At 40.0% G+C, this 25,977-nt stretch overlaps 3 protein-coding genes across 3 annotated transcripts in view; 1 reads left to right on the top strand and 2 right to left on the bottom strand.

Moving 5' to 3' along the window:
* Positions 1-561, bottom strand: part of LOC134676438 (zinc finger protein 808-like) — a 359,726-nt gene extending 359,165 nt beyond the window's left edge. Inside the window, exon 1 of the mRNA XM_063534833.1 lies at positions 183-561. The gene's annotated coding sequence lies outside the window, so the exon portion shown is untranslated. The remainder of the gene's footprint in view (positions 1-182) is intronic.
* The window catches only part of LOC134676431 (U4/U6.U5 small nuclear ribonucleoprotein 27 kDa protein), a 282,614-nt gene that overhangs the window by 189,868 nt on the left and 66,769 nt on the right, over positions 1-25,977 (bottom strand). The gene's annotated exons all lie outside the window — the stretch shown is intronic.
* LOC134676381 (uncharacterized) overlaps positions 3,810-25,977 on the top strand; it is a 43,799-nt gene continuing 21,631 nt past the window's right edge. Inside the window, exons 1-3 of the mRNA XM_063534754.1 lie at positions 3,810-3,939; positions 10,004-10,079; positions 25,476-25,558. Coding sequence (XP_063390824.1) covers positions 10,012-10,079; positions 25,476-25,558 — 151 coding nt within the window. The 5' untranslated portion in view covers positions 3,810-3,939; positions 10,004-10,011. The remainder of the gene's footprint in view (positions 3,940-10,003; positions 10,080-25,475; positions 25,559-25,977) is intronic.

Genomic DNA, 25,977 nt, shown 5'->3' with positions numbered 1-25,977 from the left:
TATAACGCCACAGCCACATCAGCATAACATATTACACTTAATTTGTTTACATACACGCGAAAAATGTTAACCAATTATGTAAACAAAGGCTTTAAAAGCTCAGAATAAGCTCACAGCCAGCCCGGAGTGCCCCTGTACAGCTCAGAGAGCTAATCGATATCTTATGAAGGTAAAAAACGTACCTATGACGGACATTTGATACAAAAAAACACACTTTTTTTAACAACACTGTACGTGCGTGGTGAATAACTCTCGATTTCCCTCCAAAACTCACTCGATCACGCACACATAACCTATAGGGCACATCTTGATCAGTTCATTGGCAAAATTATCCCGATTTTAAACTAAATAGCTTAGTTAAAACAATGAAAAATTTAATCACAAATTCACATTTTTTTCGCGTGACCGAACTACCATGGCCGTCATTTTAATGTTACCATTATTAAAAAATATTTTTACCCTATTCGCATTATTATTGATCTTTTTTTTAATATCAAAGCGTTACCATAGAATTTATTCTCATTCAAACTCACAGCAGACTCATATGTTTTTTTTTTTAGATTTTCTTCCTTCTTTAGATTCACTTAGTGATTTGTGTTTTCTTCGAATTACTGGTTCACTTTCGTACTATCCTACTAGCGGATCCTTATTTTATAGCCGTAACACATTACCGCACCGCACCGTGACCTTGGTGCGCCGCACCCATAAGTGGGAGCGACAAAGAGATCTCTTAGAGAGCGAAGCTTACTCATAACTAAGTATTTTCTGGTTCAGGCACAGAATAAATAATAGTACTGCTTTACAGAAAGGAAACTTCCTACAAAACCGAAGTTTGACAGCGGTTTAGGGTCGAATCATGCTATCCCTTTCTAATTTATAGTACTATCCCTTTCGGCTATTTAGGGTTGTCAAAATTCAAGTGATTATCTTATCTGTGGTCGTGCACGCCAAAGGAAGTCAAGTGGTGCCCTAATAATTGCTCGGAGCAATGCTGAGCCGAGTTTTGCCGAAGTCAGGAGTTTCGCACCCCTGGTTCAGGTATACTCACTGTACTCAACCACACCCTCTTTGTCAGTAGAAGAAGGCGTGAAATTCAAATTTTCTTTTTAAAAATATTGTTACCTTTTTCTACTGGCAAGGTGGGTGTACCAGAGTATTTGTATTGTATTTAGTACTTTCACAAACTACTAAGAAGGATAAGAAGATACTATAGTTCGTTTTTTAGCATTAGAAAGAACTTGAAAGAAGATAAGTGATCTTGGCATGTCTTTTAATTGAAAAACGCTTTTTATAAATCAGTAATTATCACTTATGAAAGCAGAAGAATATAAATTATCGTATTAAGCCTCCTCCACACTCGTGCGCGAATTGCGGCGCGAAGCCGCGAACGCGAGTGTGGCGTCGATTTTCGCAGACAGCGAAATCGACTCCATACTCGCGTTCGCGGCTTCGCCCGCGATTCACGCGCATAGTCTGGAGGGGGCTTTAGATTCATAATTGTTACATATTTGCCGTAACTTATTTTTAAAATGTGTTTTTAATTAAGAGGCACATCAAGATTGTTTACTTTATCTGTAATGCTACAAAAACGAACTATAGTGCTTCTCACGAATCTCACGTCCAACTCATAGTAAGGGTCAGTCTTCTTTTACTGGCAACATTGTTTATCATATGTCAACGCTTCAAGGTCACGTCCCATTTTTTATATCATTTTGTTTTTTAATTAAATAAATTCAAAGTAAGACGGTTAAAATTAATTTAAAGTATTAAATTGAATATTATTTATTAAGTAAAATCAAGAAAATAAACGGAATTCTTTATAAAACCAGTCAACTAACCTAGTACAGCTGTGCACGTAGTTCATCAAGAAGACAATAGATGGCGCGATTATAAAAATAATGAGCTACATTTTATTTCCATTTTACAGTTGTAAGTATAAATTTTATTATTCCCCTGATATAATTATACTCGATAGTAACGGCTTGCGATATATATTTATTTTATAGTTACACTGTCTGTTTGTTGTGGGATACAGGTAATATAGATACATACCTAATTTAATACATATACATATTCCTTCCTAATTCGTACCTATGTAGGCAAGTACCTACCTAACTGATAGCAATTGACAATTGTTAGTAGTTATTACTCATGAATACAGAGTCCAAACTGTAACTGACTCACAGGAATGTCGATAAAGTGTATCGGTGAGTACACAAATGCCTTTGTTCTAAATGGCAAAAGGCTTTCGACCTCAGAACGTACTTTCATGTGCCTGTACTTACATGTACCTAGTGTACTTACCTACAAAGAAATTATCAAAATTATAGTAAACACCCCAACAACCGACATATTCGACACCTTGCTGTCAACTTATTGCTATGACATTATGATTGAAAATGTCGATTATTGGAGTTGTGTCGGTAACTGGAGCCTCAAAATAGTTTATTAAAACGTTTATTAGTTTATTAAAACGTTTTAAAACGTCGAAGTTAACAATTTAGTGCTGTGATTTGATCTTTCCATTAATTTAATTAAGTTTGTTTAAAAATAAAATATGAGGGGCATAAAAAATTTCAAATAAGAATTTCAACAACTTTAATTCTACGGTCAACTGAGGCGCTAGTATCTATCTATCGTCTCTGAAGATAACTATGTGTATTTAGTTCCTATTTTGTCCGATAGCGATGATAAGATTTCCTTGCTATACTTTGTGTTGCCAGCTTAGGATATTTTCTTGATTTCGGTAACAATAATGTCATGAATATTATGTGTTATTTATGGTTTTGTTTAAATATAGGCTCATTTGTTTACATTTATTTATGGTGAAAAAGTTACGTAACGACTGCCAATAAAAAAAAACACGTTACTAAATAGTTTACAGATGGCCCTAGTGGTACTACATATACTATTATTTTTGTAATATGATATCCAACAAGAACCTATACTAGAGCACAAAAAATAAGTAAGCTTAACGAGTGCTCATCCATACATTTGATTTCTTAATGATTAAAATAATATATATAAGTTGTATGGGAGGGGTATAGCAGCAGGGGAGTATTTTGAAATTTCGCGCCCCGGGCCAATACGTTTTGCCGACCCAGAAGTCAAGGAAGAAAAACAAAATACAATCCGCCAGGGATGCCATACGGCCCATATGCTGCCAGGGGCGCCATACGGCCCATATGCCGCCCCTGGCGGATTGGCGCCCCGGGCCATGGCCCGGATGGCCCTAGGGTAAAATTTGCCCCTAGGTAGCAATGTACTATCAAAAAGTTTAATTAAAACCTACTGGGAAAACGATAGAGCGTGGAAGAACCATCATACTCGTTCAATTACTTCTAGTAATATGACATTTTTTAGCCCCCATCGCACGACAGCTTTTTCAACGCGCGTTAAAAAAGCGCTTGAATCTGTCCGCACTCTAAATTCGTTTTAATGACCAAGGCTTGAAGTCGAAAATCCAACAACGCTTGATAAAAAGCGCCACCGCTGTCGTGTGAAGTGTGAATACATACATATGGTTATCCATTTGTGTCATTCAAACGTTTTTTTAACGCGCGTTGAAAAAGCTGTCGTGCGAATGGGGCCTTATAGTGACACTTTCACACTTAGTCAATGCAAAGTAGGTGCAACGAATTAAATCGAGTAGCAAATCATATGCAAAAGACTAATACAAGAAAATGCACACCTAAAATCTATAACCAGAAATCAATCAAACGCGCTGGCAACATTCTAAAGTTTCTAAACAACACAAAACGCGCCAGTTTCCCGCGAAACTGCGCAGCGTTCGGCCGCGCATTCCATTTTCAAACCTCAGAACATATTCGGAACGGTGTTCTTTTTACAAACTATTCAGTTAATTAATTATTTGTTTTCTGTGTGTTTTGTTTATGGTTGTGGAATGTCGTTTGAAATTGGAATGCACATAATGTAAAGGTGAGTTTCCTTAATTAGATTTAATATTTGTTGCGTTCACTAAAGACAGTGTTTAGGATTACTTAATTGTGTCGCATACGTAACTTTTTAATAGGGATTATTTACATAATTAGATTTGGTAATGGCAATTATGTAATGATTGGTAATTTTCGGTAAGTATGAATAAGTAGGTATTAAGGTAAGTATTAGATAAATCATAACCTTGTTTTTTGCTTCGCCTTAATCGGATAAAAAGTATTGAGTGACCTTCCTCTGGATTCCATACCGAGCATTCAGTCTTCATTCGCTTTGTTTGAAAAGCAATCAAACGAATGCAAACTAATGTGACGTTTTCAATCAAAAGGTACTTCTAGGTATCTTTATACGAATAGGCTGTCAGAGCGTCCTTAGTGCAAACGACATTGACAATGTGGTACCATTTGCTTGAAAACGACACAAATGTGTAACGAAAAGATAATACACCTAGTTCATAGTATACTTACCAGTTAATATATAAAAAAATAGCTTATTTCTCTAAAGTTTACCGCAACGGTTATTCGTAATAGTACAGGTTATGGGCCCAGTACACTGTGTAGTAAAAAAAAAATAGTATAAACAAAGAGAATCCAGTAAATACAATCATGAAATCTCTGGTATAAATATTTAATCGAAAACGTCAACAAAGCATTAGCACTGGACTCGGAAACTGGTTACTAAATGACGCATATATATACCGGGTAAGGCCTGTAACACGAGCAAATGATTAAAACATAATAGATTGTACTCCCCAAACGGTGACACTTTTGTTCAACAACTTTTGAAAATTATGAAGTATTTAGACACGCTATTTTTCATACAAAATAAATATTATCTTCAATGGACGCCATCGCCACGCCATACTTATCATCATTGTGATTGACGTTGCTTGTCACGCATTAAACATAACAAAATTCGCAATACATTGCGTCTTAATTAGATTTAATAAAGTTGTTAAAACACATAGAAAATGAGATCATAGGTATAACAGATCGACTAATAACTCTGACAGAAAGGCTTCATCACGACCCGAATGTTGACTATCATAATTTTGAAAACATACCCCCTACAAGTACCTCTACGATAATCGAGGAGCAAGTCTCTTCTGTGCCAAGGAAACCATCATTACTGCAACATTCGAAACTGTGTGTGATAAGCAATCACTCGAACTATATGATTGAGCGGATCAAGCAGCAATTTCCCAGTGAAAACACGTGTGTCTACCTAACCCCGGGAGCAGGTACTCGTGAGCTGTTTCGTGACCTTCAAAGTAAACTTCAGGGTTTTACTCTGTCTGACTTTTGTGTTTTTTACATTGGAGACAAAGACTTCAAAAATAGCGTAAATTATCATAGTCTAGTAAAGTATATACGAGAGCAGCTCAATCGGGTTCAGCATACAAATATTGTAATATGTCTGCCTACATACAAACTCAACAATTTCTCAAACTTGTTTGTTAAGCGTGTGGAAATATTTAATGACATACTATGTAAGGATAACTTAGTACATAAGTATTGCAACATCTTGGACTCTAATCTTAATTTGACATACGATAGTTATATGTTTTCTCGTCTCGGCAACCTAAATCGTCGGGGATTCACCACCATATTCCATGATTTAATTGATCTTTTTAATTCACTTTATGCATCCGCTCCTCTTGATGATGAGCATGATCAGTTTTTTCGAGATACCAACCTCAAGTAACTTCATCATCATGCACCAAAATATACAGGGTGTCTTAAATAAATTAGATGTTATAGATATTTCACTAAAAGAACTAATCAAAGAGGATCTTGATATTGACGTGCTTTGTCTATCGGAAACTTTTATTCGAAAGGGGACAGAGAGTAACCTTGAGCTTGCGGGATTTAAACTAGCAACCCATTTCTCCAGATCAAAACAAAAAAGAGGCGGGTCATGTATTTTAATAAAAAATAAATTTAAATCTATACCACTGCAAATCTGTGAGGACCTCGCCATTTCAAACATCTTTGAATGTTGTGGAATTGAAATCCCAAACTTGAAACTAATAATAATAAATATATATCGCGTTCCCAAATATACATATGAAATACCTTTCTTGCAACAACTTGAAAAACTTTTGCAATATGTAACCACAAAAAAGAAAAAGTATAAGATTATAGCTAGTGGAGACTGGAACTTTAATACTTTGAAAAAGGAGAAGAATACTTTAGAGTTGATAAGCCTGCTAAATAACTACAATATACAAATGCATATAAAAACCCCTACTAGAGGTAAGTCATGTATTGACCACATAGCTAGTAATGTTAAAAAAGTTATACCAAATGTGCTTCCACTAGCCCTTTCTGATCACGAGACAGCTCAAATAATAACAATAAAATCAGTCACTACCGTTGAACGAAAACTCTACTATGCCATTAGAAGAGACTATAGCTCTGAAAACATTAATAAATTTAAAAGCTGTATGTCATCCTTAACGTTTGCACAAGTTCTAAATGAAACGGATACTGACGCAGCCTTCCAGAGCATCCATGAACTGTTAGTTTTATTTAATGACTTGTGCTTCCCGCTCGTGAGGCGAAAAATCCATAATACGCATAGCAATAACGGATGGTTAACCCGTGGTATTCGACGTTCTTGTTTCAGTAAGAGAAAGCTGTACCTAAAATACCTGCAGGAACCTGGGAACAAACATCCAAACAAGCGTACATACGCTAATTACACTAAATTGCTCCGGAAGTGTATACATAAAGCACACCAATTGCACAATAGTAGATTGATTAATCATGCCAAAAGTAAAGCACAGGCTACTTGGCAAATTATCAATGGTCATACCTTCAAAGAACCTCAATTTATTAACTGTATTGAGAACGATCAAACGAAGTACACAGATCCTACAGATATTGCGGAGCTATTTAACAACTTTTTTATTAATGTTACTAACGTACCTGTTGCAAATAGCTTGTCACAGGATCAGTCGTATCTAGAATATCCTACAAATGCTAAAACTATCTTCCTTAAACCTTACGATACACGAGATATATACAAGATTATATTGTCCTTAAACAATAGTAATGCAGTAGGCATAGACAATATAGCAACCAAAATATTAAAGCACTGTGCAGAAGACATTGCTCTTCCACTCACACACATTATAAACTTGTCCTTTGAACAAGGTAAATTTCCCGCCAGTCTTAAGCGTTCAATAGTCAAGCCCATATTCAAAAAGAATAACAAAATGTCTATGGATAACTACAGGCCCATTACTATTATTCCAGTGATTTCTAAAATCCTTGAAAAAGCTATCCACGAACGTCTGTTGAACTTTCTCACTTCTTGCTCAATCTTAAGCAATCAGCAATATGGCTTCCGTAAAGGAAGCTCTACTACGCTGGCTTGCTTTAATCTTGTAAAATTAGTAACGGAATCAATAAATGATGATACTCCCGTAGCAGCTGTCTTTCTGGATCTTAGCAAGGCGTTCGATTTTGTAACCCATTCGATACTATTGAACAAGCTGGAAAGGTGTGGCATAAGAGGAAACGCGCTGAACTGGATAAAAAGTTACCTCACTGAAAGAGAGCAATGTACAGAAATACAGCAGATTATTAACAATGAGCTAGTGTCTGTAAGATCTCAATATAAATTTAATAGATGCGGAGTACCACAAGGGAGTATACTTGGCCCATTATTATTCCTTGTATACATCAACGATCTACCTAACCAAGTACAACATAAGTGCATAATGTTTGCAGATGACACCACCTTGGTAATAAAGTCTGACAATTTGATTAACTTCAATAAAACTATAAATGACACATTAGTTAATGTAATGCACTGGCTCAATATAAATAATTTAAAAATAAATATTAATAAAACATGTGTAATGCAATTTAGAACACATAGAGGCGTAGACATCGATTTGGATATTCAATATGATAACGAGAGTGTTAAAGAAGTAGAATTCACCAAATTTCTAGGGATACACATAGATAAATTTTGCAGCTGGAAAAGTCATGTAGCTAATGTATGTGAAAGGCTCGACAAGTTTGTATTTGCTCTAAGGCGACTTAGCAACATTTCCTCTAAAGCTGTGGCCTTAACAGCCTACCACGGACATGTCTCCTCCATCTTGAGCTATGGATTATTGATCTGGGGCAACTCTGTAGATGTCCATAAAGCATTCGTGGCTCAGAAAAAATGTGTACGGGCCGTTTGCAGTGTCCACTTTCTAGAGCCATGCAGACCATTATTTAAATCTACAAAAGTTCTTCCATTGCCATGCATGTATATATTACAGGCATCTTTGTTTGTGAAAGAGCACCCTGAATATTTTGACACAAATATTACCTTTTTCCCTAGATCGACCAGACGTAAAAATCAAATATTCTTACCTAGAGCAAGGAAAAATGTGTTCAAAAACAATGTTTTCTCAATGATCATCCAAATTTATAATAAACTACCAAAGCGTATTTTAGAATCTGAACCGAGGCTATTTAAAAATGCCCTACGTGAATGGTTATTATTAAAGTGTTATTATTCAATTCAAGAATTCATGTCAGACGAAAACCAATAAGTTTATTAATGACATATGTTGTTTTAACATCATCACTTAATAATTCATCATATTGACATTAATAATTTTTAATTGTAATTTTTATCATCCGATAATTATGACTGTATATCTTAAATTGTAATGTTTGCATGATTGCTTGCCGCTTACCTTGTATTGCATGCCTATCATAGAGTAGAACATAAGGACTACTTTTATTTTAAGACCTACGATTGTAACAATCAAACTCTATGTTCTCGCAATAAACATATTTCATTTCATTTCATTTCATTTAGAATAAACTTTAAAGTGTATTCAAAATCAAACCACAAGTATTTTTTTAAAGTAGCTGAACAAATGTTGGTCAGTATGAGGAGTACAGCCTACAGTTAAATTTTTTGCTCACGTTACAGGCCACACCCGGTACCTATATATCTGAACAAAAGTAGATAACTTTTTAATAAGTTTTAGATATTGTTATTGTTTTGACTAAAAATAAATAACAGGTTTCTTTATTGATGTTACACCTAACATATGTGACGTTATCTATGAAAAGGGACCTTATTGTCGATGGCGCTTACGCCATTGTTAACGATGCTCCGATATAAATACAATGCCGCGCGACGCTGTGCGGCGTAAGCGCCATCGATAATAAGGTCCCTTTTCATAGATAATGCCCCATATGTGCGTAAATTGCAATACCTAAAAACAATTATAATTATCGCGATAAAAAGTTGTGAAACTAATAAAATCTTTGATACCAATATCTGAAAAACAATGATTATTAATAACTTATCTAATCTACCGTCTAAGTCTGCTGAACCCATAGACGGCGCGATTCGGGAAATGAATTAGAGATTCACTAGATATGAAATAGTAAAGATAAGTGAAGTTCCACGGCAAAAGGTACCTCATTGACGGTTGGCGCCTACTTTATTATTAACTCGCCAATATTATTGCGACCGCCATATTTCATATCTAGTGCATCTCTAATTCATTTCCCGAATCGCGCCGAGAGTATCGATAGGTGAAAACCGCATAGAAATCCGTTAAGTAGTTTCTGAGTTTATCGCGAACATACAAACACACAAACAGACAGTCGCGGTGGGGACTTTGTTTTTGGGGAATTTTTATGCAGGGGCGGATCTGCAGTCTGTGCCGCCCTAGGCTAGGCCCTAGGCTCTATAGCCGCCCCTTTCACAGCACCCATCATATAGATATAGAACACATTTTAAGTTATTTCTTGTAATCTCGAAAAGTGCTCGAGTGGAGACCACGGACTAGCAAGCGCAGCGTAGGACGTCCACCCACAAGGTGGACGGACGACCTTGTTAAGGCCGCCGGAAGACGCTGGATGCGGGTCGCTTCCAACCGGTACGAATGGAGGTCCAAGGGGGAGGCCTATGTTCAGCAGTGGACGTCTTATGGCTGAGATGATGATGATGATGAATAATCACAATAGAGTCGAGACAATGTGCGCCGGTAATAATTGTCTGTAATTGACGTGTGTTGCAGGAACCAAGATGGCGGCGTCCGGTGAGGTGTACGAGGACGGAGGAGTCAAGTTGCATCCGTACCTCATCGCTTTAGCGTGAGTAACAATATTGAAATTTACCTATAACACCTAACGATTTTAGGGTTAAAAATGTTAAAATTAAGAAACAGGGGTTTCCAAACTTTATGGCCCCAAGGCCATACTGCACCTTAGCGGGGGCAGGCGGGGCTCTCTCCGCGATTTCGTCGCTTTGCTACAGGTAGCTACAAGTACATCCGTTCCACACCAATTTTGGTGGCTAGCCATAAGAAGCCGCGCGTGGCGCTGTCGCCACCTAGCGGCCATATCTGTCCTTGTCGTAGCAGTCGACTGTACCTAGTACTATTATCACAGAATAAATAATAGTACTAGGTACAGAAGACTCGATCACTCTCTCAACAAAACACACCTGAACAAAACTCGTCTGTTACGATAAGGACAGACACAGCCGCTGGCGACAGCGCCACGCGCGGCTTATGGCTAATAGCCACCAAAATTGGTGTGGAACGGATGTACTTTTAGCTACCTGTAGCAAAGCGACGAAATCGCGGAGTGAGCCACGCCTGATATTGGTAGCCGTTTAAGAAATGTAACACTCTTACAGTAGATGTAGATGTAGGGTCCCCTTGACCCATATGGTGGAAAGATTTGCTAGCTCTGGGTGAGGTCTTGGTGGCTCAGATGGCAGAGCGCTGGAGTATCGATCCAGAGGCCGTGATTTCAGGTTTCACCCAAGACAGCATTTTTTTTCCACTTTAAATTTATTTAGCTTAAGAGCATCGTTCGCAGACCTTTCTGCTTGTTAAAAATTAAAATTTACCAACAATACTCTTTTTAGGGTTAAAATGAATAGGCAGGGGTTCTCAAACTTTTTGACCCCAGGGCCATACTGCACCTTAGCGGGGGTAGGAAACTAGGGCGCTCGGACATTTTCAGCTGTGTTCGACTCAGCATTGCTCCGAGCAATTATTAGGGTTGGCACAACTTGACGTCCCTTTGCGTGCACGACCACTGAAATGATGATAACTTCAATTTTGACAACCCAAGTCAGTACAACGTAAGACTTTGACTACAAATATTTTGTTACTCCGATTACTGTCTGTGAGTTAATTGTGGATGATCCAAATTACTGAATTAGATGCCAGGTACTTATATGTAGTATTTACATTTCTCGGGCATGGTGTGATAACGCTAATAGTATATATATATTTATGTATATGTACATATGTATTAACTAATAATACCACACGTGACGCGTTATCGGCGCGCGCGCCGGGTTGACGACCTCTGTCATTGTCGTCGCATTGAGCGCGCCGCCTCTGAACCGGCCAGTAAGGTCTTAAGGCTAGTGGGACAATTTTTCGCCCAATCTGATTAAATTGTCAATTTAATCAGGCGGCGTGGACACAAAGATGAAATTGGCCCGTTGATTCCAATCGACATTGAATCTAAAATTGGAGTTACAAACGCAAGAATGACAATTTTCAACGCCTGTATGCGCGTATAGAGGCATTTTTTAAATTAAGAGCGCTTGAATATCACGATGAATCTAAAATTGATGATTAAATTGTGTAGGTGTGTGTAAACGCTAGATGAGGTTGACGCCAATTGAGAAGTATTTTTTGGTCAAATCGGTCCATTTGATCATTCCGTTTGGACTGGCCTTTAAATTGCACCGTGTGATTTGCGCCTATTGTATGGTGACTTCACACTTAAACAGTTTTTGATGCAGTTAGTACATATTTGAGGCTAATCCTCTATAGTCATAATAACAACAGCGCGCATGCTATGGACCCATGCCAACCGCCACACCGTAGCCAAAGGACGTATGTCTCTTCGGACTTACATATACACATACGATTTTGTAGCAAAACGGTGGCTTTCGCTTTATTTTAGTATACACATGTAATGAAATGTGTCCTACGAGTGGCCCTTGCGGCATTCTGCGGAATTTTATTTCTGAGGCGGATAATATTTTATTTTTTCTTTAAAAAACTCTTATGTGTAGCATTTTAATCTAAGTAACTATAAAAGTATGGTAACTTCAACTACATGTATTGTTCTGTTCGTGTCTTGTGTGTATTGTTCTGTGTGTTTCTGTATGTATTCAGTCTTATCCGGTATCCGGCCAAACAACTATCCGTTGCAGCTCTACTATGAAGTCCCGTGTTAGTTTAATAGTTTTAAAGTCCCCAAGTAATCTGGTAGTCGGGCGTTACTTCGAGTTGCGCTTCGTACCGAGTCTTTGTGTTATACATATGTAGCTGCAATCTTCTTCCCGATGAACACTACACTCCACAGTTTCCAGAACCAAAAATCAACTTATTAAAAACTACTTAGGTGACTGTATTGAGAAAAGTAGACTCGATAAAAATGTCATCTATTAGCATGACCTTGATCGTTATCTAAAGTAGCAATTAAATTGCCTCATTAACGGCACGTTTATCATTAGTGTCTTATCTGCTTAACCCACATATGCATATATTCTGTTCTTTTGTTATTATACTTGTTACTGAGTGATATACATATTATACTTGTTACTGGATGATATATGTATGAAACACTATACAATTAATAGACTATTTAATGCTGATGTATTATCATAGCAACACAATTAACTCAATACTGTGTTACTGACTTTATTTATGTATTAGCGACATACCTACTTACCTACCTAGATGATTTATGTTTTAATTTTCCTTTGAAAAAATGTAGTTTTATTTAAAACTATTTTTGAACGACATCGCTGGCCCGAAAAATAATGTTATTGGTTTTTCTATGCTGGGATTCTTTTTTTTCTATAGGTTTACGCTGAAAAAACTAGGTACATACATATTTCTCTCTCTCTCTCTTCCGAGCTATATAACCCACATGGTGATGGGGTCAGCTTTCCGGGTTTTTGCCTCCACTTCGCCCTATCCTCGACGTCGACACACATATTTACATATTTTAATTTATTAAAAAAATCTCTAGAATTAGAATTAATTATAGAAAACTAAGTAGCTAAACGCGATCCGAACGTACAATGTTGTAATGTAAGTACAGCGCGGCCGAAACGTTCGTCAATTCTTTGGCCAAAACCAGTGGCGGAACCAGTCTTTGCCGCCCTAGGCCACAGGCCCTGTAACCGCCCCTTTCTCAACACCCATCATACTGACTACATTTTGAGTTATTTCTTGTTATCATCTAAACTTCTTTAGCGGCGCTGTGCACTTTTTGTGGTGGGGAAAAATGTTAAACTCGCGACAGGGCACGTGACCGACAGATTGAAAATTCGTAAGACGGGCACGTGATCTGATCGAAAAACTGTTACAATATCATTGAGTTTTCACTTCTGCCGGCACTCCCGGATTGCAACCCGTTGTTTTTTAAGGTTCCGTACCCAAAGGGTAAAACGGGACCCTATTATTAGGGTTCCGTGCCCAAAGGGTAAAACGGGACCCTATTATTAGGGTTCCGTACCCAAAGGGTAAAACGGGACCCTATTACTAAGACTTCGCTGTCCGTCCGTCCGTCTGTCACCAGGCTGTATCTCACGAACCGTGATAGCTAGACAGTTGAAATTTTCACAGATGATGTATTTCTGTTGCCGCTATAACAACAAATACTAAAAACAGAATAAAATAAAGATTTAAATGGGGCTCCCATACAACAAACGTGATTTTTGACCAAAGTTAAGCAACGTCGGGAGTGGTCAGTACTTGGATGGGTGACCGTTTTTTTTTTTTTGCATTATGGTACGGAACCCTTCGTGCGCGAGTCCGACTCGCACTTGCCCGGTTTTTTTGTCACAATTTGCCGCTCTAATATCTTGCCGCCCTAGGCCCAGGTCTACTTGGCCTTAGGGAAAATCTGGTCAAAACTGAAACTTTGACCCAAACATGATTTAAATGTCAAAACCTGCCGAAACCGAAACTTTGCATGTTTCTTTAAGTAAATGTAACCACTTAAATTACCTACTGTCCAACTATGTTTACCACTAGGTACATTTTGCAAATATCTTAAGTCTTTTATATTTTTACCGAATCTCCAGTCGCACAATACAAATCTACGCCTATTTTTGAAGCAGTATGGTTGTAAGATTCACAAACAGCTTATTACTGTTTTGGTACCAAGGTCGTCTACTCGTTATTGAAATGAAGTATAATTTAACTTATTATCAACACGCACAGCTTTGTTAGAGGGCATTTTAAACTATCAACAGACTTCCAAAAACCCGGACAAGTGTGAGTCGGACTCGCCCTCTGAGAGTTCCGTACTTTTTAGTATTTGTTGTTATAGCGGCAACAGAAATACATTATCTGTGAAAATTTCAACTGTCTAGCTATCACGGTTCATTAGATACAGCCTAGTGACAGACCAGACAGTGGAATCTTAGCAATAAAATCCCGTTTTTACCCTTTGGGTACGGAACCCTAAAAATGGAGTTCCGCGATTTAAATTATGAAAATGGTTCTATTAAATAAATAAATAATCGTCGCGCTAGAATTTTACTAAAGTGCAATATGGCCCTGGGGTCAAAACGGTCAAAAAGTTTGAGGACCGCTGCCGTAAACCGTCCGTTTCTATTGTCACTTCGCAACCGAATAGCGGTGCGATTCGAGAAATGAATTAGAGATTCACTAGATATGAAATAGTAAAGATTTGAGACGTTCCATGGCAAAAGGTACCTTATGGCCGCCGCAATAATATTGGAGCGGCATTAATAATAGCGTAAGGAGCTGTCCATAAATTTCGTCATCGTTTTTTGACGATTTTTGACCTCCCCCCCTAAAATCATCCAAAAATCATGCTTCGAATGACACCATTTTCTCCTACGTCATGCTACCATCATCCGATGTCCAGACCCCCCAATTTGAAATGACTTAATTTATGAATAGCGTATAAGCGCCATCCGCCATAAGGTACCTTTTGCCGTGGAAAGTCACATATTTTTACTATTTCATATCTAGTGAATCTCTAAATCATTTCCCGAATCGCGCCGTAGTTACGCTACGTCTTACGTAGGCGAACAACGCGCGAACGCGGCGCGGCGCGGCGCGGCGAAATCAATCCTTTGATGCCCATAGAAGTGTCCTACGTAAGCGATCTCGTTGCGAACGCGGTGCGGCGCGATTTGCACGCGAATGTCAGGCGGCGCGGCGCGGCGCGGCGCGGCGGCGGCCGCTTTCGCCGCGCCGCGCCGCGCCGCGTTCGCGCGTTGTTCGCCTACGTAAGACGTAGCGTTACCAAACTTACATAATTATTAGAAGTGACCTTCAAGACGAAAAGAATCGTCACGTGTTACCACACGTGTGGACATCGGACATAGCACGCGTGATAATATATCACGTCAGTGGAAAATGGACCTAGTTGTATATGGATAAAGTAGATTTTAGTATGTCGGCGAATGTATGTCGAGGGCCGAGAGGATTTCGTTTCATCGGATTTAATAAAGGGTTTTGTAGGAATGGAACTAGAGAGTAGAGATGCACCGGATCTTCGGTTACTATCCGGTATCCGGCCTATCCGGCCATGATTTTAATATCCGGCCGGATACCGGATAGTGACCTACTATCCGGCCGGATACCGGATAGTAACATTGCTTGATTTCGGAGTAAACTAATTGGATTTAAGAAACACTCTTGATCATAATGATCGTACTTATTTATTATTTTAAAACAATTTATACATTCCACTGACATGCACGCGCACTCATTTCGTACCTAGAAATGTGTCCGCGCGAACGTTCACTAGGAAACAGGTCAAACCTGCAGAATGCGCAACTGAAAAACCGAAATGTAGGTATAGTTCCGCCGAATATTCGGCGGCCGGATACCGGATATCCGGTCAATGGTCAGGCCGAATATCCGGTATCCGGTATCCGGCCAAACAACTATCCGTTGCATCTCTAGTTGAGAGAGCAGAATGTGTCAAAAATTTCATTTTTGGTACAAGCTTTTATCGCTGACTGTACTTTTCTTACGACAGACAACTAATACTCATCGAGACAATTCTAACAACCCTAAACACAATTAAAAGCGTCACTTTTGACACTTGTTTGACACCGACATATCCGATCCATATACTTTCAATATCTAGTATTTGACGTATCTCGTTGTTCGAATACGGCTTAGGTCTCGGCGGGAATAGAACTCTTGACCGCTGCGGTTTGAACGCCTCTATCCGTTATAGTGAGGACCTCTACATTGCATAGAACGCAGAACTCTGAACGCGGACGCAGAACTCCAGACCGCTCTCTGTGGGCGCGCCGCGGGCTCTAAGAGTTTTTGCACTCCCCGATCCTATAAATAGGGCCCTAGAAATAGTGTACTATAAAACGAACTTAAGTTGGCAGTCAAGTAGGTACCTAAGTACGTACTGCGCATTTTTAGGTCGCTATAGGTACCTAATGCCCTTATACCAGCTTGCGCAAGAGAACCAGTTTGCACAGCTTAAATATGAGGGACAGCATTTTAACTCTTAAGGTTCCGTACCCAAAGGGTAAAAACGGGACCCTGTTACTAAGACTCCACTGTCCGTCTGTCGGTCTGTCACCAGGCTGTATCTCATGAACCGTGATAGCTAGCAGATGAAATTTTCACAGATGATGTATTTCTGTTGCCGCTATAACAACAAATACTAAAAAGTACGGAATCCTCGGTGGGCGAGTCTGGCTCGCACTTGACGGTTTTTTATATAAAATATGGGCGCACTCAAAAATATGTCTCTTTTGTCAGCTAATTTAGAACTATGGGACATATTTTTGAGTAAGTTATGTCCAATGTGTATTTTGTCTCACAATGTGCTTAATGAGAGAGTGAGACGCATTGACTTTGGACCAAGATATTGGACAGGGGCCGATTTTTTAATTTCGATCGCTCGATTTTGTCACTCGAAAATCGGTCGAAAACGGTGAAATGCAAATTTTCGAAATACGAGCGATCGAAATTTGGAATCTATTGGTATTGACCACTCGATTTCAATTCTATTAGTAGAATTTAAATGCCTAGTAGTGTAGATATTATTTAACGAAATACACGAAATCCAGTGGTCGAAATTCAAAATCGGCTCCCTGATCGAATGGGGTTGGCCGGTGGAAGTTTTTAGCAGATGGCGCCATCATAGCTTGCCCCGTCAATCCCTAGAATTGTGTCAAATTTTTGTTTTTTTTAATAAAGGCATCCAGGGGGATGCCAGCCCTTTAAGACAAATCTCATAGAAAAAGGGGCAAGCTATGATGGCGCCATCTATGCAAACCTTTGACAGTTGTCAACCCCATACCACCATAACATACATTAAGATACTGGCAGCAAAGTATACACTGTGTCACACTCGACTCTATCTAACGTGACCGGGCGACCTTAATACTCTATTACGGCCCCGACACTATCATGGATACTGACATTACTTTGACGGAATGACGTTTTTAGTGATAGTGTAGGGAGTGTCATGAAGGAATGACGGCAAGTAATGAAGCTTATTTTAATAATTTCCGTCAGTATTGGAGTTAAATGTCAAAGTAATGATACTAGAAATGACATTATACTGACAGTGAATTAGTTAGAATGATGGAATCAGAAATGACAGAAAAAATGATGGACGATAATGAAGTTATTAAACATTTTTAATATTTTTGAAGAAATGTCAAAATAATGACATTATACTGATAGTGAGTGGAGCGCATATCTATTTGTGTATATTCCAGTTTTATTCGTTTAACGTAGCTATTTGGTATACTTTTGATTTATTTATTTAATCGTATGGCTAACATATTTTAAAAATAGAAACAAATATAATCAGATGTCTACACTAAGCTAGCCATGTCTACACTATGTCTATTTTGATGAGATATTAATAGTCTAATATACTTGGTCAAGCAGATCTTGTCAGTAGAAAAAGGCGGCAAATTTTAAAAATGTAGGCGCGAAGAGTAATCGTCTCATTAAAAATTTGAATTTCGCGCCTTTTTCTACTGACAGGGTTTGCTTGACCATCTATATATAAGTGTCAAATCATTTATTTACAAACAATATTAGTAGGTCAAATTTAATTATAATTTTATTTTTCTACGTATAGTAAAGATTCATAAGAGATAAGAGAATGTTTGAAGTGAAAACTTCTTTAGCGGCGCGGGGAACTTTTTGAGGTGGGGAAAAAATGATAAACTCGAGACAGCGTAACGCGATCACGTGACCGTAACGTTTAGATGGCCACTCATTACTAATACGATGCTACGCGCCGTAAGGACCAACCGCCATAAGGTACCTTTAACGTGGAACGTCACAAATAAACATAAACACAACGGTAAACACGTAAACATATCCATACAACTCATACAAGTTGTACACGCGCACGGTCAAGGTCTAGAAACCTTATATGACGCGGTTGGTTAACTGCATTACCGCCCACACTGAATAAGAGTGCTTATGTTATATACTCTAGCCCAGAGACCTATAAAAAGGTCTCCTGTTCCATTCTAATTTGAACTTTGTGTTGACAAAATAAAATTTCATTTTGCTTGGAAGGCTTGACGTATGGGCTAGAGGTTATGTATTTATATCAGTGGGGAAAGACTCCTAACTTCGGGCAAACTCGGCTCCGTTCGGCTCAGCATTGCTCCGAGCAAGGGTATTCTCCTCTAGTCAAATCAGTTACTTTATTTAAAACTGTCAAAACGAAATAATATGCTAATATGGAATTTATATAGTCTTTCGATTTGTAACTGGCCCCGACCTGGCCCCGACCCGCTAATCCTTTGTGTATTCTTAAGTAAACCGCACGCGCCTCTACCTGTAAAAAAAGGGTCGAGTAAATTCTCTACGGTTACTGAGTGCTGGCGATTCGAACCAGTCTAAAATGGGTCATCGAGATGCGTAACAAGGGCGCGTTATCGGAGAGCGCACCTACACTGGTTTTTGAGCATTGGACTAGCCCGCGCTCAGATGGTCAATTAGAATAATTAAGACCGCTTTTTGCAAGTAAGTAGCACGTGCGGTTTTACTTAACAACCAGTAGGATTAGCCGTCGAGCTCTATTTGAAAGCTACACACTATAACAAAGGCGCGTTATCGGAGAGCGCACCTACACTGGTTATTTGAGTGTTGGACTAGCCCGCGCTCAGGTGGCAATTAGAATAATTAAGACCCTTTTTTTTGTTTGCAAGTAAGTAGCACGTGCGGTTTTACTTAACAATAGACAAAGGATTAGCATTTCGGGCATAATATACAGGGTGATTCATGAGACGTGAGCAGGACTAATCCTGCACACTCAGTAACTGATAATTGATCGATCACCGTCGTATTTAGGTGAAACAATCACACTTTTTCCTATTTTTTAACTTTTTGGCGAGGGCAAATTTAATTCTCTACAATCATGGTCACCCTACAAGACCTAATTAATAAACATAAAACCTCTTTAACCGTAATGCCAGCATTATGATTACGAAGAAAATAAACTGTCAAACTTGAGTGAGATACGAGTTTTCAAAAGTAACCAGTCCGTGATGACATTCAATTTGACACAGAATATCGGTAGTTTAGTATTCTAGCTGTAGGGTGACCATGCATGTCGTAAATAAATTAATAACTTTTTTTTTCAACACGACTAGAAAATTAACGTTAACCTCACTAATACTGATACGAAACAGTTGCTTATAATTTACGAAATGCGCTGTGTTAGTCCTGCTCACGTCTCCTGAATCACCCTGTATAGAAATAGCATTGACTATTATAAATGTGCAGCCAACCGTGAGTCGGACTTAATGTACGGAACCCTTGGAACGTGAGTCCGACTCGCACTTGGCCGGTTTTTCATTAGGTCTACAGATATATATCTCAATGATCCAATTGGTTCAATTGCTCGTTCTGCGAGGAAGCGCTACAAATTGTCCAGCCGACGTCAAATATATGTTTACATTTTTGCACCTTACTCCTTTGTAATAAGGCGAAAAACGTTAACATATATTTGACGTCGACTGTCCATATTACTCGAGTGGGTACAGATTTACTGATATCATTTATTACTTGCGTGGTTTTAGTACAGTCGCCATCATATATATCGGAGCGGCCAAGGTGCTCACAAATATCTGAGCACGCCTCTATTGTCAAGGCGTTAGAGTGCATGTTCAGATATTGTGAACACGTTGGCCGCTCCGATATATCTGATGGCGACTGTACCACTTGCTGTGCTAATTTTATATTTTTGACCGAGCGAGAGCGAAGGTGTCCGTTTCAGCTTGAAACCTGTTTGATCCAGGGTCTTTTTAGGGTTCCGTACCCAAAGGGTAAAACGGGACCCTATTACTAAGACTTCGCTGTCCGTCCGTTCGTCCGTCCGTCCGTCCGTCCGTCCGTCTGTCACCAGGCTGTATCTCACGAACCGTGATAGCTAGACAGTTGAAATTTTCACAGATGATGTATTTCTGTTGCCGCTATAACAACAAATACTAAAAACAGAATAAAATAAAGATTTAAATGGGGCTCCCATACAACAAACGTGATTTTTGACCAAAGTTAAGCAACGTCGGGAGGGGTCAGTACTTGGATAGGTGACTGTTTTCTTTTTGCTTTTTTTTGTTTTTGTTTTTTTGCATTATGGTACGGAACCCTTCGTGCGCGAGTCCGACTCGCACTTGCCCGGTTTTTTAACGGGCGGGAAGCGAGTTTGGATCCTGACCAAAGTCACAGAATAAATAATAGTACTAGGTACAGAAGACTCACTCTCTAACAAAACGCGTCTGATACGATCAGGACAGATATGGCCGCTAGGTGGCAACAGCGCCACGCGCGGCTTATGGCTAGCCAGTAGCCACCAAAATTGGTGTGGAACGGATGTACTTTTTAGCTACCTGTAGCAAAGCGACAAAATCGCGGATTAAGCCACGCCTGCCCTGACCTAAGTTTTAAGGTCAAATACATCTAAGAAACTTCCATCTATATTGCAGGTTAATAGTGTTTTCAAAATGAGTTTGCCAATGTTAATTACTAATTTAAATATAGGTACTTATTGCCAAGGTGAGTTGTACAAAAACCACACATTTGTTCAGTTGGTACAGAAATATCACTAGTTGCAAACTTACGTTTACACACGAAGAAGCAGAGTTTTATTTTCTAGATCGAAACAACCGTGTTTGAGCGACTGATTTTATAATTTTGTCGACTGTATATCATATAACGATTTCTTGCCGTCCTTAAAGCGGAATCGAATGCCAAAAATATTCAAGACTAGCGACTGTCCCCGGCTTCGCACGGGTTACACACTTACTTACTTACTTCTCTGGCGCAGCGACCCAAAGTGTGTCTTGGCCTCCAACACGACTGCTCGCCACTGATCCCGGTCCTGTGCCGTTTCTCACCGGGGCCCGATTTTTGAATTTCGACCGCTCGTTTTCGTGTATTTCGTTTAATAATATCTCCACTATTAGTCCTTTAAATTATACTAATGTAATTGAAACCGAGTGGTCAATACCACTCGATTCCCAATTTCTATCACTCATATTTAAAAAATTAGCATTTCTCTGTTTTTCACCGATTTTCGAGTGCCGAAATCGAGCGATCGGAATTCAAAAATCGGCCCTCAGTTCTCAACCCGGAGCTCGCGAAGATCAGCGTCCACCACATCCGCCCGTCGATACCTATATAGATACCGACCGGGCGGCGTCATGTCGGTTTTCCCTCAAACACTCTTTTCACCGCACGATCACCTCCCATTCGCTCAAAATGGCCGAGCCACCGAAGCCTTTGCGCCTTTGGGGTTGTGCACAAATCACGCGAGGTTCGATAGGGGGAGGGGGGTCACGAAAAAATCACGATAGATCACGTTGGGGGAGAGGGGTAAGGAAACTTCACGTGTATTTTTTTACAGTGAACGAAACTAAGAAAAAAGAACCTACCACATAGAATAGGTTTTTCTCGGTTTCGTTAAATATAAATCTTACTACGTCTACTTAACGAAAATTGCTCACGTCCGTAGGAATTGCCACCATATAACCCTACACGTGTCCCCTGGGTGGCGCTAATCGAGCAACAACCTTTGGCTGCTGTACCTGTCTGAATAGACCTCACAGCACGTAAACCGAGTCGCTTCACTGAAATGCAATATGATGGATACTTCGAACACTATGTCACAAAGTCCCAATACAACCCCTCCCACAATAGATATTGGGCCTAACTTAATAATCTGCCAGTTAAACATTGAGGGAATAAGTCTGGCAAAGTGTGAACACCTACACAGAATTTTGAGGATACATAAAGTTGATGTCTTACTGGTACAAGAAACCCACGCTAAAGATGAGGACAACTTGAAGTCTAGAGGCCAGATCCCAGAATATAACATTGTTCACTCCATAAACCACCCAAAGTATGGTATTGCAACTTATGTAAAAGAAAATATTACCGACGTCTCTGTCCTACCCCAAGACTCACATCCGAATTACTTTATCTCTACAATACAAGTATGCGGCCTTATAATTTCCAACATCTACAAGCCGCCCAACTCCACTTGGGAAGTCAGCCCACCGGTGTACCCACACCCATGTATTTACGCGGGGGATTTCAACAGTCACCACACAACATGGCGTTATAACGCCAATGACACAAATGGAATCCAACTCACTCAGTGGGCTGAGGTTAATAATTACCATCTAGTCTTTGATGCCAAAGATAAGGGTTCCTTTCGATCGGCGAGATGGAAGAGAGACTATAACCCAGATTTAACATTCGTCTCAAGGGATGGTGATATGCCCCTCGCGACAAAAAGGAAAATCCTTTCAAACTTCCCTAACAGCCAGCATAGACCTGTCCTACTGGAAGTAGGAGAGCAAATCCCACTCGTCAACTCCATGCCACTGCCCAGATGGAATTTTCAGAAAGGAGATTGGGCCTCCTTTGCTGCTGACATGGACTCGGTAATCAGATGGATAACTCCGAAATCAGAGAACTATGCAAGGTTTGTGGGGCTACTTAAGGCTACAGCAAAGAAACATGTTCCTAGAGGCTTCCGAAAAGTGTATGTCCCATGCTGGAACAATGACAGTGAAAGCCTGTATCAGCTGTAAAAAGAAACTGGAGACCAATAAATTGGGAAAAGTTTGTTAAGGTCCCTAGACACCCAGCGTCAGAACAAGTGGATTGCCACCGTAGAAAAGATGGATTTTAAAGTGTCTAGCAGGAAAGCATGGAGAGTTCTCAACAGGCTCACGGGTAAAACAGGCACAAGGTCACCCTGCACTTCCCAAACTCTGACTAATAGCATTGCAAGCCGTATTGTTGAAACATCTCGAGTCAAGGGCGACAAGCATCACACTAAGATGATTAAAAAATGTACCCGAAACTTGGCAAAAACGATGACTCCGGACGAAAATATCTCAAAAGCTTTCACTGCCGAGGAAACCTATACCGCGATCAAACAGCTGTCCTTGGGCAAAGCTGCAGGAGAAGATGGCATTTACAATGAATTCATTAAGAACTTAGGTGCCAACTGCCGCAAGTGGTTGGCTGCTTTCTACACGGACATATTAGAAAGAAACACGCTGCCCCCAGGCTTTAAGCATGCCAAGATAATAGCCATCCTAAAACCCGACAAACCAGCTGAAGACCCGAAAAGCTATAGACCTATCGCACTACTTAGCGCATTATTCAAGCTTCTGGAAAAACTAATTTCGAATAGGATCACCCCTCTCATCGATCGCATAGTCCCCGTCGAACAGGCAGGGTTTAGAACTGGACGTAACTGCACGGATCAAGTTCTGTCTCTCACAACGCATATAGAAGCTGGCTACCAGAAGAACTTGAAAACTGTAGCTGCTTTTATTGACTTAAGTGCAGCCTATGATACGGTGTGGAGACAGGGACTCTACTATAAGCTAATGAAGGCTGTTCCATGTCGTAAAATTACCTGCCTGATTGACAATATGCTTAGGAACAGGAATTTTGTAGTTCACCTAGGAGATAAACAAAGCCGCCTTAGAACCTTAAACAATGGCATTCCACAGGGATCTACACTGGCCCCACTGCTCTTTAATCTATATACTTATGACCTACCTAAAACAGTCTCTAGGAAATTTGTGTATGCAGATGATATCACCATTGCGCACCAGCACAAGACATTCGAGGTATCTGAAGAGCAGCTCAACAAAGATCTAGGTTCTCTAAACGAGTACTTTAGGAAATGGCGGCTTGTTCCAAATGCCAGCAAAACGGAAGTGTCGACGTTCCACCTCAACAACAAGCAAGCTGCTTATATTCCAACGGTAGCATTTGATGGTGAAATATTAACTTTCAACCCGCACCCTAAATATCTTGGTGTTACGCTGGACCGCTCACTTACTTTCGGTCCCCACCTTCAAAAGCTGAGCAAAAAACTTGTGACCCGAAACATTCTCCACAAATTAACTGGCACGACTTGGGGAGCAAAAGCGGACGTTCTTCGTACAACTGGCCTGAGCTTAGTCTATTCTGCTGGTGAATACTGCGCACCAGTCTGGCTCAATAGCGCACACACAGAGAAAGTTGACGTGCAACTGCGTAATACTATGCGATGTATATCAGGCACGATCAAATCCACACCCGTACAATGGCTCCCAACCCTAAGCCACATCCCACCACCTCATCTTAGACGACAATTGGCACTGGTAAAAGAAGCGAACAAAATTCACAGCGACCCGAACCTACCGATCCACCAGGAATTCCTTAACCCACCACAGCATCGTCTGAAGTCTCGACACCCGCCCTATCAAACCGCTCAAAACCTGACGCAAGGTGGCTTCAATATAAAAGACGCTTGGAAAGATGAGTGGCAATCTAACCTGCCAAACCCCAGCCTAAATGCCTACGATCCTACCAAAAAGCCGTATGGCTTTTCAGCATCTAGGAAGGAATGGTGCCAACTAAACAGACTCCGTACCGAACATGGACGCAGTGCGGACTACCTGTTTAAGTGTGGTTGGCGAGACTCACCAGCATGTGACTGCGGGGCCCCAGTACAGACTATACACCACATTATACATAGTTGCCCGAAACGGAAATATGTCGGAGAGGCCCTAGACCTTCACTCGCCTAATGCACACGCTGCCCAATGGGTGAAGAATTTAGATATCGTATTGTAAATATTGTAATTGATAATTAGCGACTCTGTAAATGCCATACGAATAAATAAACGAAAATAGAAAAATAAACAAGATTTTCTATATACAATACTAAGTATCTTAAAATTAGGTAGAATGAAAAAATTACAAAAAATACACGTGAGGTTGTGTGGGGGGAGGGGGGTAGCCAAAAACCTCACCAAATATCACCAAGGGCCGGGCCGGGTAGGCCGGGGAGGGGGGGTCAAAAAGTTAGCCGAAAACACATCGCGTGATTTGTGCACAACCCCTTTGTCACACCAATGATGTTTGGTTCAGCAATTAGTTCTTCGGGTTACACAAGTAGATATTAAATATCTTATAAAATGTAAATAATCCGGTTGTTTCAGACGTTGGTGCGTGTCCTGCCTTTGGAGCACGGCCTCCGCCATGCTGTACCGTCTGTTGACCAACCCACTACCGCAGATCACAGGTAACTTACTTAACATACCTATTTTGGGGTTGGTCCCGTAGTAAAAGTTGCTCGTAACTATTAGCTAGGGTCGCCGTTGCCGATTACGGCATGGATAGCTATATAGAAAAGTTGCTCAGTATAATCCCAAAACCTCCCTGGTAATACCTACTCCCTGGCAACGGGAATGCACTTATTTTTTGGCCACCCTGTATTTACATTTTATTATGTTATATGTTAATGTCTGACGTAGGAACCTTACCTATACCCATGGATGTAGCACCAGAACCTCCAACCCTAGATGAGACACAGGCAACTACATACGGTTGAGAACTCTACAGAGCCCGTGCTACGCCGGAGTACAAGAAATAGAAAAGCACCAACACGTCTCAATCTCTAACCTGACTTTGAATCTATTAACGAGGGAGAGTGTTAGACCT

Source organism: Cydia fagiglandana, chromosome 24 (genome assembly GCF_963556715.1).
Source record: "Cydia fagiglandana chromosome 24, ilCydFagi1.1, whole genome shotgun sequence".
NCBI lineage: Eukaryota > Metazoa > Arthropoda > Insecta > Lepidoptera > Tortricidae > Cydia > Cydia fagiglandana.
The sequence above is the reverse complement of the archived record's forward strand: the minus strand, read 5'-3'. Positions and strand labels throughout refer to the sequence as shown.